Below are 18,386 nucleotides of genomic sequence, written 5' to 3'. Positions count from 1 at the left end.
TGGGCACTGACACTTAGTATCGACAGTGATGATGTTATGGTTCCTCCTTTATCAAGGAACTTCCTACCCTGACCGAGTTAGAAAGGTGAGAAAGTAAAGGCAATGTATATTTATGGTATACCCTCTTAACTGGAGAAATTGCTTCCAATTGCTTTGGAATTACATGCAGTCTTGCTGTCATTTGACAGTCTGGTACCATTCACCCTGGCAAATCTACTGTATCCTTGCTTTTTGAATCATTCTAGAACATTGTGAGTTGAGTCTTGAGCTACCTGTAACATGCATCAAACTCAAGAAAGCACTGAACTCTGGGCATAGCAAATTCTTCTGGCAGAGGCTGAGACTTGAAGGAAGACCAGTAAGTATTATTGGACTACTAATTAAGTCTATACTGTTAATGAAAGTGCTGTAAAGAGTGGAGAGGCATGTCATACCCCTTTCTGTGAATGCAGCAGCGAGACAAGAATGTGTTCATATACCAATAATTTTCAGCACTTTCACTGACTGAATTTTTACTGGTAGTAATGTCATCCAAACTCAATATGAAGTAACAGTGGGAAATATTAAAGGCAGACCTTAATGTTACCTGTGATGTTATTACCTTGTCCCCTAGAAACTCCAGTGGTAGCTCTCAATGAGACAGCCTTGGGTGTAAGGGTTTCCTGGTCCAAAACGAAGATCCATGACAGGTCTGTTGATATATGCTTGTGGTAGGACAACTAAATGACCCAGAAATGTAAATATCTTGGTAGTGAAATTTATAACTGTGGGTTGTCAAACCATGAAGTCAGCATATAGACTGGCCTGACCCCTGGAGTGATGAACTTGATACAAGTATTTGGAGATCCAGATGCCTTTACAGAAAAACCAAGCTATGTCTCTTCAGGCCTGATATTGTTTGTTTTGCAGAAGAGCAGTCCCTGTGAATTAGAGTTAGATCTTGGTACTTTCCACAACAGGTGGAAATCAAGGGCATAGGACATGTTACTTGCAAATTTCAGGACTGCTAGTTCAGTATGTAAAAACACTTGGCTTGATTCCCTAAGGATAATACCTGCTTATCAGGTTATCTATTCTAGAGACAACCCTAGGTGGAGGAGGCTTGTGGGATGACCTCCAAAAGTTTGGGTAAATCAACCAAACTTGTCATGAGAAGGTTTGGGATGGGCTGGGCCACCACCTTGCAGATTCCCAAGAAGGACTTTCATGATCTGAAGTGAATAGGAGATTGGTATCCCCTTCATGGTGGTAACTTCTATTGAATGATTGATCAAAACTATACATGTGATAGACAGATGTATACAATGATGTATTACAAAATTTCATTACTGTGGGAGCAACATGTAACATCTTATCTCTTGCAACTAGACTTTAAGATCATCGTTGCACTTCTACCCTGCTGAAAACTTGTCACATACAAAGAGGTATATTCAAAGGAATAACATCTGTAGCATCCCAACTCAAGGAAGAGTCAAGTGCATTTTTATGTATTTTATTAGTTATTACATCCATACTTTCATGGTTACATTTTGATGTGCACTCAACAAAATTTAATAAACAGCATGTTGGTAAAATTCCCTTGCCTGTTATTATTGTTGGGGGCATAGGAGATGGGGACTGAGGCCCAATGTTGATCACCCCTACCTTGGACTGTAACCCTCGGCTCAACTAATTTTACATGGTCTTTTCTTCTCCCACTCTTTTACCTATTCTTCATTTTTCCCTTCTGTCTATGGACACTGTATTCCCTTGGTTAATCACCTAGCCCTTACCCTGCATATGGACCCTGAGGGGTAGACCATTTCACTTCCCCACATATTGGCTCACCATACCCAATAATGATTTGACTTCTCCGGTTTCCCAACCCCTGCCTCTACTTTTGTCACAGCTCTGACTACTACTACCCCCTTGATGCTTGCTGTCAACTCTATCCATTCTGAATCATCCACCCAGTTCATTACTCAACCATCAGAATACACCCCTTCTTCTCTCCCAACATTCTCCACTTCATCTCCTCATTCTGCTCTCTTCCTCCCTTATTATTACTCTTCATCCATATTTTCCTCCTCCCCACAGTACTACCTCACTCCATACCACTTCCTCTTCCTCCCACCTTCATCCTTCTACTATTTCCACATCTACAACCTTTTGAGTACTCTTTTTAGACCATCCAAGTGGGATTGATTCTTTGTAATTACCCCCTACAACTCCTTACTTTGACAATATCTTCCTCTTCCATTGTCACCAAAAACAAGTAGGTAAAGTTTCCTTTCGTAGCTTTTCTGATTGTTGATGCCTTGTAATAGTTACATCTGAGTGCCAAGCTCATGCATTATCTACCCTGACTGACTTCACTGGCAAACCTAATCTTGCCCAGCCTCACTCCTCTCTTAGTACTTGTACTGGAACTATTTCCATCTCCCCAGTTGACTGCCCTGGTCTAATACAAGGATTGGTTAGACTGAAAATAACCTGCTTGTCAGCCTTTATAACTGAGGCAGTAGTACAGTGCTATATTATTCCTCATAGAGGCCACTGTAGGTCCAACACCAATATTGCCAAGATTAGCTTCTATAGACATTACCTCCCTCATGAAGTTTATATTGGTGTCCTTCTCTGTCAATATCAGAAATTTTGGTGTTTTGGGCACCCCACTAAGCATTGTCACTCCACAGCCTGCTCCCCTCTATGTGCCCAAACTGATTATGACCATTCAAACTACTCTGCTCAGGCATGAACATGTCCCTATTGTGGTGACTCCTATAATGTAATTTATAGCCGCCTTGCTTATAAGCTTGAGTCTGAGGTAGCATTTCTTGGATTCAGACTAGGCCTTACTCTCACAAGTTGATAGGGAGGCATGATGACAAGTTTTTCTCTCACTACCCATTCCAACACTGTCCTTCACTCCACTCCTCTCCTTTCTTTCCAAGATGTCTCAGCATCACTCCCAGTATCTGTTCCCCCTACTCCATCCTACCTCTACTCTCTCTCCCTCTCCCAGTCAAATCACTTTCCAGTCTAAATCCAGATACTCTGACCTCCCTGGTGCCTACCCTCTTTCTTCTCACTTTACCTGTTGAACCAGACATTCTAAGCATTCCACCCCATCTCCTGCTTATAAAACCATTTCTCACAGGGTGAGTAGGGTTGTTGGGTTGGGTCCATGTACAGGCATCAGTACTCCTATATTACAGTACAATATCATAACACTCAGTGTACATATTTTCCCAACAGAGAATCTATATACAGTATATAAAGTCTGATTAAATACATTGTACTTGTTTATACTTAAATGTACTTGGTATTTTACAGGCACTCTGGGTCCAAGTACAAATAACACTGAATTTTTAAACTCCAAATCCAAGTACTACTACATGTACTTGGACCCAACCCTGATTTCTTAGACCTTTCCACCCATCTCCCCTTGAGTAACTCTTGAGAACTTCTAAAACTTCCTAAACATGACCCAAGAATATGCTCTTTTCTTTCATCGACCCTCTAATTCCATTCGCTCTATATTCAAAGTAATTACCAACATCCATCTTCCTGCAACTCACTCCCAACACACCCCTTTGCCATGTACACCATCCTCACTTCTTTTCCCATTATCCTTGCCTCTCAGAGGATGCTCACAGGACCCTACTGTTATAACAGTGATCTCTAAATCCTCACCCTCCTGATATTTCCACCTTGTTTCTCTTGTCTCATTCCCCATATTCTTTTCCTACTTCTCTGACACCCATTTCTACCCTTATTACCCACTAATTGGTCTTTTGGTCTTTAATGTTTCTCTTCCTTCCTAAGGCAGTAGATGGTATCCTTTTGATCTATACACCCTACACCTGTAACCCCTTTTTCCTTTTCTAATCCCTGTTTTACTCCATTTTCTCCCCCACTTTACCTTTTCACTACCATTCTATCCTTTTGTGTTCTACAACCTTTTGATATCTAACACATTTTGTCTTAATCATTAACTCCGTTTATCCTTTTCACCATAATACTTTACCATAGTGCTGTATGACCTTTGATGTCTAGCACATTTGCTTTGAACAATTAACAAGACCTGCAGATTAACCCCAATGCTGCTGGGAAAATATGATGTTCACTGTAGGGTTGTTTTGGGAAATGTTTCTACACTGATGGTTTCACAAGTACTCAGCCACCAAGGTGCCAGTTAGTAGTCTATGTGCACTTGATTTTCCCCTTCCATTTGGAATTATATATATATATATATATATTATATATATATATATATATATATATATATATATATATATATATATATATATATATATATATATATATACATACAATATATATATATACATACTATATATATATATTCCCCCCCCCCCCCTGATGTCATCAATATCAATGCTGTTTATTATTTTATGTTTATTATTTTTTATTTTTTTTTTGTATTGACATCATAACTATTAGTTTTATTAGCAACACAAAAAACAATATAAAATAAAATATTTCTGAAAATCAAAGAAAAGGGTCAAGAGGCAAGATCGTTTGGACCCAAGACAAATGGAGCCATCAACGTGTAAAAACAATTAATAAACTAAACTCACTGTGGAAATGACATGTACATACATGCCATCATATTTAAAAAGCAGAAATAGTTAAAGACAGGCCATTCACCTATGTTTAGACAATTATTTTTGGGATGGAATTTTAGAGACAAGAAAAAAAAGTGCAAGTGGGACTGTGCATGAATGTGAGTGATTCTAGTTAGAGCTTATTTTAAGTAGCTGAATGTGTTAGTACTTTGACTGGAACATAATTTGTGCACCTCAAACAAATGCTAACTTGAGAAATGGGTTATACCTTTGAGTTATTTATTTTTGGCTTATAATTGACTGCAATTATAGCTCAGTGGAAGTTATAAGTATTTTTACTTTCATTAATGGTGTATCTACATCCTTTTTCTGAAAGTTATTCTTGTAATTTAACTTTGTAAAATAGTCTTGGACTTGCAACATATGTATAATAGTGCTATTTGGCTAACAGTACTCACAGCACATATTCACGTGTAGTTGTCTAGGAACTTAAGCATTGCACATGTTATTGGCCAAGAATACAAAGAAAAGGCATTGCACATGTTATTGGCCAAGAATACAAAGAAAAGGAAAGGTGTCTTTTAACTTATATTAAATGATCTAGATAAAATGACTTAAAAAAATATATATACTAATTTTTAAATCTTAAAAGTCAACAAATGTCACCAGCCTTGAGCATCTGTGTCTCTTTGTAGGTAACCAACTTGGCTAGCACTCCTTTAGGGTTGTGACATCATTTCCACTGTTGCAGTTTATAAGAAAATATGTTTGCACATTTTGATTTGGGATCCTGTAAGACCAATATCGAGGTGAATCTGCATAAGAATGTTTTATATTTATGTCTTTTCTATATATATCAAATTACTTGATCTTTACAGGTAATCCATTTTTAATGAAAGCATTTTTTTTTTTCATTCAATAATGGATATATATTTTTAAAAAATATTTGACTGGAGGAACACTTTAACTTGAAGAGCTTAATATTTTCCATGAGTTTATACACCCATGGACACTTTCATGCACATACAAGCATGCAAATAATATGTGCTCCTTATTGCATTAAATTGTACTTTGTTTTATGTACAAACTAATGTCTATTTTATGACATGCAAATAAACCAGGTATAGCATTTTCTTAATTTGTTTATGTAAACCATCTGAAAATAAATTTTATTTTCTACATTTATGGAGAAGAAAGGAAGGAAAGGGGATTAAGAAGAAGAGAGAATGTGAATAAAATGCTAGTTACAGCGTCAACTGAAGTTACGGATGCCTAAGAAATTCAGTGCACAAAATAGTTATGGGATATGATTCACAAAATGAGAATGAAGTACCAGATATACATTCTAATCTACATTACTAAACCAAATTATCAAGTTCATTCGAAGGAACCGAGTTTCATTTGACTGCCTGACATCTTTTGTTTTGTACGTTTATGTATTTAATACCATGGGGAGACAAAATGCAGTGATTAAAGAAGACACACCAGTGTGCCATGAAATGTTTTTTTATTGATAGCCACAATATACAAAGAGGGAAATGACATGAAATTTTGTTTTGCTGGTTAGCAAATGATTTGCTCATATTTTGTCTTACATCAAAGTGCTTCTTTCTCAATTGGTCCTGAAACATGGCTCCATGGATCTAAAATATTCAATTATTCTATTTTACAAATTTATGACAGTTATCAAAGCTTTTCAACTAATGTACAAAGTAAAATACATATATGGGTATGATGGATTTTTTCTTTGGAAACATCAGGATAGTATTAAACATCAAGGGTGAAAGGTGTTGTGTAGTATTCCAGTACACAATTCAGGGCATGCTTTTTATGTAAATACATGGATGGAGAATGAGGTTAAAAAAAAACTTCTTACAAAATTGACTTTAATTCTAGGAATGATCGTACACATCATGACCTATTTGTTCACTTTTTGTTCCCATTGTAGAAAACTTGTACATGAAGAGTCTCCTCATTCTTATGTATTATTTCTAATTGTATTCCCTACCTTGTTAGTAGTAATTATGAAGCATAGCACACATTTTGAAAAATCGTGTCCAATGGGTATGCCCCTTTATGTCTGCCATATAAATCTGGTTTATCAGATGAACAAAGAACCCATGAAACATCATGTGTGTACATATATATATATTTATAAATTATTGCATACCCACTGTACACATCTTAAACCTATATAGGGTATTTGGACAATTTAAACTGAGTAGGAATAAATTACAAACAATAATTTATTTGTAACATTTTCAAATAAAACTGGTTTGGGTATCATGATTTCATAACAGCCTACCTCCTCTAATCTGTGATACACATTCAAAAATAGTAATTGTTAAGACTACAGAACTTGACCTGGATTCCATAATTAGCAAATCAAAAATTTGTTAATTGTGATGAGCTTCACAATTCCTGACCATTAGAAAATAATTTTTTCTTCCCACCAATGGATGTATACATTCATGAGAACAATAAACTTGCTAAAATGAATCTAATTTACAACTAGCAATTGTAGCCAGATGAAGTGATCCACCAAGATCATTCCTATTAATGATCAAACAGAGCTTACCGCCCTTAAAGCAACCAGCTTCACTCATCTGCCTCGCCATCTTCTGTAGGAAAGAGGTAATAGTGGTCATACACAAAGAATCCCTTTTATGAAGGTAATCTAAGGATTCCCTCCTTTATCACAGTAAACTAGTTCCTAGTTTTAAATGTAGCAAACATTTTTGAATATGGTGAATCTTCAATCTTCTGGGGAAAATATTGGTTTTAGTACACTTCATATTCCTTTAAAAAATGAAGGCAGGGGAGGGAAGGGGAGGGAAGGGGAAGGGGAAGGGAAGGGCAAGGGCAAGGGCAAGGGAAGAGAAAGGAAGATAAATAGAAAAAATACAAATACAAATTATTGAGCAAATAAAACAAATAAATACTGTGGAAACTGTGCTACAAGACACTGTCAATATCTGTTAGTTAACTCAACCCACTTGAAGACCCTGGTTATAGCCTACTACTTTATTTTTTTTCTCTCTCTCCTGTATTAGATTTACTTGTTTATTTATCTCATTCTCATTTTCTTTCTCTCTCTCTATCTCCAGCAGCCATGAAATATAAGTACACATAAGTAATGAGTAATACTGGACTATGTTAACTATGCAGCAAGATGGGGAAAACTTTGAAAATACTGTGCCAGTATGATTTTAATTGATTAGGGGTAACTATGATAAAGGGGGGGGTTTACTAAATTAAACTATGTGTAACATTTAACTTGATGCCATTGAAAACTGCAGCAACAACTATACTACCTAAAGTTTGAGATTTAGGTTTATCTTACCTTCCCCATGTACTTCTTCCTCCTCTTCTACTCCCTCATCATCAACTTCTTCAATCTCTTCTTCAACTACTACAACAGAATCATCAACTTCTTCATCTTCTAATTCCTCTTCATCATCATCACCTTCTCCATTCTCAACTTCAATGTCAGGAACTAAGAAATACTGCAGGGGATTTGGCCACATATCATCCTTAATTACCTGTGAAAAAATGCAGCAGTCAAGTTAAGTCAAGTCACAAATTACAAAACATGCACATGAAATAAACATTTCCAAATATTTACTGTCAAGATAGTTTTACAGTCATACACATACCTGGAAAGAAAGAAAGAAAGAAAGAAAGAAAGAAAGAAAGAAAGAAAAGAAAAGAAAGAAAAAGAAAGAAAGAAAAGAAAAGAAAAGAAAGAAAGAAAAGAAAAGAAAAGAAAAGAAAAGAAAAGAAAAGAAAAGAAAAAGAAAAGAAAAGAAAAGAAAAGAAGAAAAAAAAGAAAAAAGAAAAGAAAGGTTGAGGGGCATTAAATGTACATGAAAGGCACCCAAACATACCTCTGCAATCTCATCAGCTGAAGGGTCGCCATGATCAGTAAACCAGGAGAAGAATGAACGGAGCTCCAAGTTACGTTTCCGGCCTGTTCCACCTTTTTCACCCTGCTGCACCCTCTGTCTAAACCGCTCTAATAGGTTATGCCCATCCTTCCATTTAACCTCAGTTGATTTTGAGGCAGGGTCACCTAGAAGAGTTATTAATAATACAATAAAACAATAAAAGGACACTGCATACATCAGTATGACCTCATATATACACATTTGTATCTATATTATGATATTCATAAGTTATGAGATTGCAAAGTTTAATAAATACAAAATGAGTTAAGTGGGCTTTTGATAAAAATCAGTTGCAATCAGTCATAAATCAAACTATATATTAATCCTCCGACTACAAAGCAGCAAAATGGTAACCTCTGGATTTATTGAATAAATAGCAAAGGACTTCAGCAAGTTTAATAACCATGGAAGAACTTAGAATCCATAAATAATAAAATAATCCTCCTGATCTTGCAACACCTCAAGCCAGGTGGTGCAGGTTACCAAGATCACAAAAAAATCTACAATATACAGGCACCACTTTACTTTAAAAAAAGTGAGTGATCCAGTTAATCTTTCAATAATATACATATCTATAATTATGAAGAGTGATTAACTTCATATAACCATGGCTCAACTTTGAATAATAATAATAATAATAATAATAATAATAATAATAATAATAATAATAATAATAATAAAAGTATGCCCTGATAATAAACCTTATGAACCTTACCTTCAAAGTATACATATTTATTAACTCTCAAAAGAGACTACACTTCTTTATATGCAATGCCTTACCAATAATTTGTAGTTGTCTTCTCACTATTCATCTTTATAGTTGTAAGAAGGGTACAAAAAGTTTCCTAAAGACAATGGCAAAACAATTGTAAAAATTCTACACATAAATAAAGATTACATATGAAAACTCACCTGTAGAGCCAAGATGAAATTCTTTTGTCAAGACATCATTTTCAAAGTAAGGATTTTCATCAAAATAGAATTTGATTCTGTGGAAAAAAAGTAAATAAAAAAAATATATTTATACATATATTTCAATTTCTTATGCATTGACTGATAAATCAGCAATCAAAATTTGAGATAGAAAAATGTGCACCAATAATCAGACTGACAGAAGAGGACATTACAAGCTTAAAGAAATGAAAGCTATAACTTACCTATAACCAGATTTGATGTCGTCAAATTCCTCCACATCTAACTTGGTAAGATAATGTAGACATTCTTCCTCCTCCTCTTCTAAGATGGCAGAAATCTGAGGGTGGTTAACAAACTGGATCCCAATTAAGGAAAATGCTTTGTTGTAATTAACACCATTTTCAAATGAATGATCTTTACGAACCACTGATATACTGAAGATAAAACTAACAGAAAAGATTAAGAATCTAACTTTGCCCTCTGCTAACAAATACTGCTCTGGGAGGAATGTGATAATAAGCAATCAATAAATTATATAAAAAAAAGCTGGCATTATACATAACTTAGCACTTGCATAGACAGACAGATAGAAAGAATCCACATTGCAAAATAACCTTGTTATCTAAGGTTGGCTAGTTTATGAAGTTAAGCAATCATACTCAAATAGGCATTGTAATAATTTATTTTGGGAGAAGTGTTCAGAAATGAAAATATTCAGAATTAATTTAGCTATTATTCTGTAAGTATGAGGGCATGTGTGTCCAAAGGTGTTCTCATACCATCTGCCTGAAAGTGCATCCATTACATGTTTTGCTAGTTTAACTGGTATCTCATACAGAAATCTCATATTAATAGCTAATTACACAAAATGATTGTATGATACTGCAGAATGTCTAAGGCATTTACACAGACTAGCTTCATCAAATCAACACTAAATATTGTGCTGCAGAATAACAAAATGGAGCACTATCACACCTGTTTAAATGAGGAAGCAGAAGAAAATGGGAATGGAAACACTAAAACCATGACATTTCAAGTAAAATAATTTTTCAGACAGTAACACTTTGGTTTGTGCTGCTGTTTACAGAGGAAGTAATATAATCATACTAACATACAAACTAAACAACTAAACAACATCTAACCTTTTATATCTTAACCCACTGCCGCCGGGCATGGTATGTATGTACATGCCATGCCCAATGTGAGTTTACTTATTAATTGTTTGTACACACAGATGGCTGCACTTGTACTAAGTCACCAATGAACCAATTACAAGTACTGCCTGTCTCGCCTGTTTACTGTTTTTCTTGATTTACAAAAATATTTCACATTATCTTATTTTGCTGTTAGTGTTTATAACATTACAGTCATTATAATGTCTATAATAAAAATAACACCATGAATATTCATAGCATTAGGGAAAGAAAGAAAGAAAGAAAGTTTGTTTTTCTTTCTACTACTATTAATATTAGTACTGTTATAATTCTCATTGACAGTTATTATTCTTATTAATACTGTTGTTCTTATTCTTATTGATAATATTCTTATTCTTATTGATATTATGATTATTAGATTGATACTAAAATATTAACAATATTAAGAACAAAAACATAATACAAATGAAGATTTCCAAAAATCAAGGGAAAAGGTAAACAGCGAGATAGGTAGGACTAAACCGACTACTTGGTGACTAAGCACTTATAGAGCCATCTATGTAAATACAATAGACAAACCAATTTTACAGTGGGCATGGCATATATTCTTGCCGTCCGTGCCGACTGGGTTAAGCTAGGGAGTATGAGTCCAGATGAAAAAATTGGAATTTCTCTGACTACATGTACAATGCTAATACATGGGAGTTTTTATTCAAAACCCTTGGCTCAATAATCAAGCTTTAGAACATACATTTTTTCTTTCTTTTAAGGATGACATTTAATAATTTAGTTGAAGATAAAAAGAAGAGGGAAAAAAAAAGAGGCAAGAACAAACTATCAGTAGGGGCACAACTGTAAAATGCTTAAAAAACACATGGTTAATGGACATTTTGGAGGTGACCTCTTCTTTACTAAGCCTTAAAAAGTGTATAAAATGAGAAGTGATAAAACTGCAAGGACTTTCATGGTAGCTTAAAAATGACTACTTTGGAGATGGACCTTCCCATGAATAAAACTTATTTTTCAATGCACAGCAGGTGAGAAAAGTTTTCAGTGGTTAATGTAACATTCTGTCTTCATTATCAGAAGATACCAGCAAGTATGGTTAGTTATGTGTATAACATTTTCGTCATTCAACCTATTATCATATTTCTTACTGAAGAAAGTAATACATATTTCAAGATATATATAAGGCTCAAAGGAATTAAACCTGGAAAATGTATAGAATTTTCACCAGACAAGACAAAAATAGTACTCACAAATCTTCAGTACTAAAATTGCCATAACTGTGAATTTCACAATTGTTGTATTCTCCGATCCAACATATAAGACAGGAAAAGAAGAAAGGAAGAATAACAACGAGAGAGAGAGAGAGAGAGAGAGAGAGAGAGAGAGAGAGAGAGAGAGAGAGAGAGAGAGAGAGAGAGAGAGAGAGAGAGTATAAGTGGCACAACTGATGCTAATGAGGTCCTGTAAACATGACAGCATTTCAAATAAATCTTAGTATCAATAGAAATTTAAATGTGTAAACTAAATACTATAATATGAAATATCACCCACAATCCCCTAGTAAGTATAATCATAGCTCTGATATCCAGGAAAATAAGAATATTAGTAATTAAAAAACTGTAGAATAAAAAATAGAGCAACTCAAACATACATATCTAATGTCCACAATACACATTAGCTGAGAGTAAAACAATATACCCACTATAGGGGAAAATATATACAATACTGGCATAAATTTCTCACCCACAAATTCAACTTTACTATTTCTTTACACTTGACATCCACTTCTGAAATGACTCTGACAACAAACTTCTGAGTAAACAGCCTATATCTATATAGCATGGAAGTGCACGATGTGAAATAATGGAAAAGCTTTGTTTACTAAAAATATATCCAAATCATAAAAACTGTATTTACAAATTATTAGAGAACATTTCCAGAATATCTAAATGTCAGATGCTCCAGCAAAGTGCCTCTATCTCAATAATAAACATAAGACTGACAGAGCTCTGGTTCCAGTTGACTTTTACTTATGATCAGTAGTATTTAGCCGGCACTTTCATCAATACTCCTAATAAACCTCATATGGAGAATTACACACAAACACTATATACATACACACACACACATATATATCCTCAAACCTTTGAAAAGCTCCCCCCACCTTCCTGATTTCTTTAAATTTTATTTTACTTTATAATATTAATAAAATTAGTGTTTTATTACCCTCTAATGATGGAAAAAAAAAAGTCTGGACAGGGACTGCATGATAGTCCTGCTTGTAATCAGGATAAGATTAGCTATAATCCATCATGATTTATTGACATGCGACAGGACTGTGACAATGGTTAATGGTTAATGGTTAAAAGCAAGAGAAATGTGCTAGACATCTAAGGTCATGTAGCACTATAGTTAATGTTTGGGAAGGGTGGTTGAGTTAGTGATTAGTTGTCTAAGCTGGGCAAAGGAATTGGTGAGTGAAAGGGTTAGGGTCGGGTGTGGTAAGGAGTTAGATTAGATGAAGGATATGTATGCGTTTGAGGAAAGAGAATAGGTTGTTGAAGCAGAAAGTGTGGGATTCTGAAAGGATGTCTGATAGGTTGGGAGGTCGGTGAAGGGAGGATAGATGGGGGAAAGCAGAGGTACGGGTTGTTTCAAAACGTGGGCACGATAATAGGATGTGAGGGATTGAAAGGGGAACATTACAGAAGGAACATAAGGGTGGATCAGATTGTGACATCAGATAGGAGTGTGTTAGACGGGTGTGGCCAATGCGTAAGCGGGCGAGAGCAGTCTCCCAACGTCTGTTCCGATGAAATGGAGTTGACCAGGAGGAGATTGATAGTTTTACAGAATGTAATTTATTAGTGCGGAGGCTTGACCAAAAAGATTGCCATCGTTTATACAAGAAGGTCTTAAAGTGTGGGTAATAATCCGTGGCTGGGATATGTGAGAAGCGTGGTTGGTATGATGTGGACATAGAGGCGTGGCGTGCTAGTGTATCTGCCTGTTCATTGCCGGGGATTCCAACATGGCTGGGCACCCAGCAAAATTTGATTGTTTTATGGCGTGTGGACAGGTAGAACAACCAGTTCTGGATCTTACAAACAAGTGGGTTGGTGGTGTGTATTGACTTTATGAGAGTTAATGAGTTACGGGAGTCAGTAAAAATTGTAAAAGAGGAAGAGGAAAGTGAGTATATGTGTTTTAGAGCAAAAAGGAGTGCATACAATTCTGTAGTAAGGACACTGGATTCAGGAGGAAGGGAGTATTTGAAAGTACGAGTTGGGAAGATTACTGCAAACCAGCACCGGAGGTGGATTTGGAGCCATCAGTATATACATGAATACTAGAGGAATGAGTGGAGACATGGTCAAGGAAATGTGTGAGAAGGACAGTAGGAGGGATATTTGATTTTGGTGGGTCGGGGAAAACAGAAGAGCAAATATGGGGGTGAGGTATGAGCCATGGAGGGACGGAATGGACAAAGAATGGGAGAGGTTGGAGATGGGGGAAAGGGGAATGTGACAAGTTGCCCCTGTTGTGAACAGGTAAAAATAATTCTGCATTAATAATCAGTTCCTTAATATTGCTTTCCATATTTCCCTATGAACTTTCATGCTCTCTTTGCCTATTGGGCACAACACTGAATCTAATGGATACCAAATAAGATACTTAAATATTTATTCTCCTCTTATGTATGATCTAGAGAAGGCATAAATATAATTATATACAACATGGTATGTGGCTGAGTGAATAATATTTATTCAGGTATTATCCATATATGAGTCACTTCTTGACAATGTGTTCTACATTTACAGCTGTACAAATACAGCTAAATCTGCTTTTCATATAAAAGCTCTTGCCTCATATCTTTGCCTCTGTAAATCATTTAATATTCCAGTGAGTATAGCTTTTACTTTTCTTTATAATGTCCTCAGATTTCCCAGATCTTAGTACGGTCATTATGTAAATATATACCTAGTTCTTAACCATTTAAATCATAATGGAAACATAGTAACTGGCTTTCTGTTGACTACCATGGCTTCCATGTCTATGAGCACTCATGTAAAATACAGCAAATCTTTACCTATTATACTGTTGCAAGATAGAGCTTGTGACTTATTCTCAAATAAGTAACCAGTTCAAGCAACTTTGCCAAAGGATTAACACGGGCAGAAGTTATGACATTAATTTGATACTATTATTTCCCAAAAAGTCAAGGAAAGGTGAAATCATATGAGGTCATGAGGCCTACTAATTGACTCCTTGGTAGGCCTACCTGTGAAGCCATTTATGTCAAGAGATATTTAAGAAAATACTACTACAGAGAACGCTTAATTTTCCCAGCAGCATTGGGGTAAGCAACTTTCAAAATGCCATCTTATAAGCACTGGCAAAAACATTTTTGGAGTACATACTTGTGGCTGCAAGGTAAACTGAAATACTATGCCCACAAGATATGCCTACAAGGTGATATACATACATTTTAGGGTAAACAGTACACACAATCAACAGGTAATTGAATTCAATGAAATGCCTGCAAGAAATTGTTAAATACCTACTGACAGATAGATTTATCTGACTGTTATGGTCTGCATGTCTTGGGCAAAGGCCAGCAAACTGCCATCACATACACTCTGGCATGACAGGGTTTGGACTGCCAGGTAGATCTACAAAGCATACATGTGAGTGATCGTTATGATTATGGTCTCATTCTTAACTGTCCTTTTTGCTATCTTAAAAATAAAATTAGGTTTAGCTTTTAAATCAAGACAAAAATAAAGATTTTAAAATCTACTGACCTATCAATTCTATGCAGCATGCATAACTTAATATCTACTATACCTATGTAAAAACAAAATAATATCAAATTCTCTTACCTATGAAAGACAGAGCCTAAACTAATGTGTTTGCTGAATGATGGGTTCCCGACACTCGAGAAGTTATTTCTGCCTGGTACTAGTTTGATGACTTGAGTCACTGTTTACTTTGTATTCCTACAGCCTGTATTTTCATAAATGTAAAGAAAAATTTAGGCCAACCCTGGACATATGTGACTCTACCAGTAAATATGTGGCATGCAACACTCATCCTGTCTGGCACTTTCATCTAAACCCCAAACCACCCATCATCTTGATACCCAATGATGTGCCAATTGTCCTCTCTCAGCTACTGCCCCTTCAGAAAGGTTAGAGAGTAAATTGTCAGATTTTCAACATGAGATTGAGTAATGCAACTGATTTACAATAACATATGAATGCAACAAATAGTTAATGAGAACAATCAAATAATATAAAGCAGTAAGTAGAATCTGAAATATCATATCCACTGCAATAAATTCACTTTGAGTAGATCTTTTTTACAATAACATCTTAAATACCTTACACACGATAATTTTATCAACATACCTGAAATTCCCATATATTAAACCTGATTTATTTACAAAGGAAACAATAAAAAAAAAAAAAAAAAAAAAAAAAAAAAAAAAAAAAAAAAAAAAAAAAAAAAAAAAAAAAAAACTTTGTGTAACTGATCATGACAATTTTGGTATCGATTCTTCTCACCCTGATTCACATGTAAGAATTATGCCATGAAAACTTCATAAACACCCACATTCTTGGCCCCTATAGTTGAGGCCATGAAAGGTTATAGGGGAATTGCAGGGTAAACTAAAAAAGCGCAAAACACTCTGCATTGGGCGCAAGCGCATGTTAGTTCTACGCTATACCCTGCTGTGAATATGTGGAGGATTCTTTGTCTTCCATTGCGGGGGTGGGGCACAGAAATTATAGGGACTGATTCGGAGTATATTACTCATATTTTACCCTACAATTTCCCAGGTACCTTTTATGTCCTCCCCTGCTATCGGGGTGAGAGGAATCCATTGATACCAAAATCTTCACGATCGGTTTTATGATGACATTCTGAATAATTACCAAAGAAACTACGGTGTAGTTTCAGTTTCCCATAGCCATGTATTCCAAGGTAAAATTTGCTTGTAATTGACAGAATAACTGAAAATAAGAAGCTTTTCATCCATGGTATTTCCTTTACAAGTTGTGCAACATGTAATACTTTGGCATACATTTACAAAAAATATAATGGCACTATAATAATTAAAGACTAAAACAATGCCCTTTTTAGAGCATAAAAAATGGAGTAATAAACAGCACAGATACAGTGGCCTTACATTTACCACGGAATGACAAAAACATCTGCTGCATATCACTGCTCAGAGATGAAGTCCACAACACCCTCACGCAGCCAGAGTTCTTAAGGTTTTCTTTAAGTATTAATAAAGTGGGGGAGGGGGGGCAGGCAGGGTACAGGGGGGCTTGCCCCCTGTTTAGGGAATAAATAGAAGGTAGGAAAGGCTAGGTTTAGATTTTAGATTCTCATGATAGTCTGAAGGGTGCCTCGTTCTCGGTAACAAATACCAAATTAATAACTGCAAGATTGGATGGCTGTCTGAAGCAAAAAAAAATATACTGAAACTACTGCATCATCAAATAATCTTGAATGCATGATTATGGTTACCTAGATTAGCAATATACTTTCTGTTCATGTGCAATTTTGTGAACATATACATACTCCTTCAAGAATCAACCAAGGATAACAAACAGAAGGAAAGAATAACACTGAGATATACAGTATTAATAACCCATATTTTGAAAAGCTTTCCACAGATATAAACTAAGCACACAGCCACTAATGAAAGTACACACAAAACAGTAACCAATTAAAATACACTACACATGCAGACCGAGCATGGCTTCCTCATGGCGTGAGCAACACATGGAATTCGACACAGCCCAACACTGATACTACACAAAATTTAATATATATATATACATTAACGGTGCTGTTTCTAGTTTCTGCAATCCCTAAAAGGCACAATTCAACATGCAATACAACAGAAGAGACTATATGCAGAGGCGAGGGCATTCACACGAGGACTTAGGCTGGAGCAGCTTCCTTTGGCCCGAGAGGCTAATGTTTATCTTATTTAACTCTCAAAAAAGGATACAGCCGTGACCCAGAAGTTGGGGATCCTCTGGATGATTTTACTTCGGTGCTCGAAGCTTGGTTTTCTGAGTTTGTTGTACTTTTGTTCTACCTTCAGGATTTCCTCACTCGCCTTTTCGTTAAGTTGATCAATCTCATTTTGACACATGTCTATCTCTTCCAAGGCTTTCTGAGTCTCGGGGTCGTACTCGCGGCCCTCGTGGGCTTCCTCCGGATGCTCTAGCTTTCTCATCTTCGCCGGAGAGGCCCCTGTGTCTGACATTTTTGAGGAAATTAACAGCACAACGTTCCTGCACGAGGGATCGCAGCCACACACTGTAAACACAACACAGCCAAAGCCCGGCCAAAATGGACGCCAGCCGCATCCGCCCGCGTGATTGGTTGAGAGCCCACCCTCGGACAAAATGATTGGTCGAGAAGCGGCACTCTGAAGACACGATTGGTTGAGAGCCCACCCACTGACAACGACGTGCAGCCTCTCCGCCAATTAGAAACCTTCGCGCTACTCGCTCAATCTGAGAATCCGTTCTGGCTAAACCGGAGCCACATTTCCATGTTCTCCGGTTCCTCTTTTTTCGCAGTTCCATGAATTTTGGATTTCCTTTTGACCTCATGCTTTGGCAAGTTGACTGTTCAAACGTTCTGTTTGGGTTAAAACAAATATTTAAAGATCATAGTTCATATAAAGTGAATCATATAAGGGAATCCACGCTCTTTTGTAATAAACTAAGGCATGTCACAATTTAACCAAATATCTGTAGAAT

The 18,386-nt window shown here is 36.0% G+C and overlaps 1 protein-coding gene and 1 long non-coding RNA gene across 2 annotated transcripts; one reads left to right on the top strand and one right to left on the bottom strand.

Moving 5' to 3' along the window:
* Positions 1–4: 4 nt before the first annotated feature.
* Positions 5–2,245, top strand: LOC119583559. Its single transcript, XR_005229710.1, has 2 exons — positions 5–85; positions 246–2,245. It is a non-coding gene; the product is annotated as an uncharacterized LOC119583559 (long non-coding RNA).
* Positions 2,246–6,440: 4,195 nt separating this feature from the next.
* Positions 6,441–18,048, bottom strand: LOC119583558 (protein SET-like). Its single transcript, XM_037932105.1, has 6 exons — positions 17,624–18,048; positions 9,673–9,785; positions 9,428–9,504; positions 8,456–8,640; positions 7,912–8,110; positions 6,441–7,189 (listed from the first exon to the last, which is right to left on the bottom strand). The coding sequence occupies exons 1-6, from the start codon at positions 17,882–17,884 to the stop codon at positions 7,167–7,169; spliced, it is 858 nt and encodes a 285-aa protein (XP_037788033.1). The 5' UTR covers positions 17,885–18,048; the 3' UTR covers positions 6,441–7,166.
* Positions 18,049–18,386: the final 338 nt, after the last annotated feature.

Source organism: Penaeus monodon, chromosome 17, assembly GCF_015228065.2.
Source record: "Penaeus monodon isolate SGIC_2016 chromosome 17, NSTDA_Pmon_1, whole genome shotgun sequence".
In the NCBI taxonomy this organism is placed as follows: Eukaryota; Metazoa; Arthropoda; class Malacostraca; order Decapoda; family Penaeidae; genus Penaeus; species Penaeus monodon.
The sequence above is the reverse complement of the archived record's forward strand: the minus strand, read 5'-3'. Positions and strand labels throughout refer to the sequence as shown.

Bases quoted from the DNA above. Each gene is read 5' to 3' on its own strand.
- LOC119583558 (XM_037932105.1), bottom strand. From the start codon at position 17,884: ATGTCAGACACAGGGGCCTCTCCGGCGAAGATGAGAAAGCTAGAGCAT. The intron at 8,641-9,427 runs GTGAGTTTTCAT...TAACTCTTCTAG, and splicing joins ATTTCATCTTGGCTCTACAG to GTGACCCTGCCTCAAAATCA. The intron at 7,190-7,911 runs GTAAGATAAACC...TCTTTCCTACAG, and splicing joins GGAAGAAGTACATGGGGAAG to AAGATGGCGAGGCAGATGAG.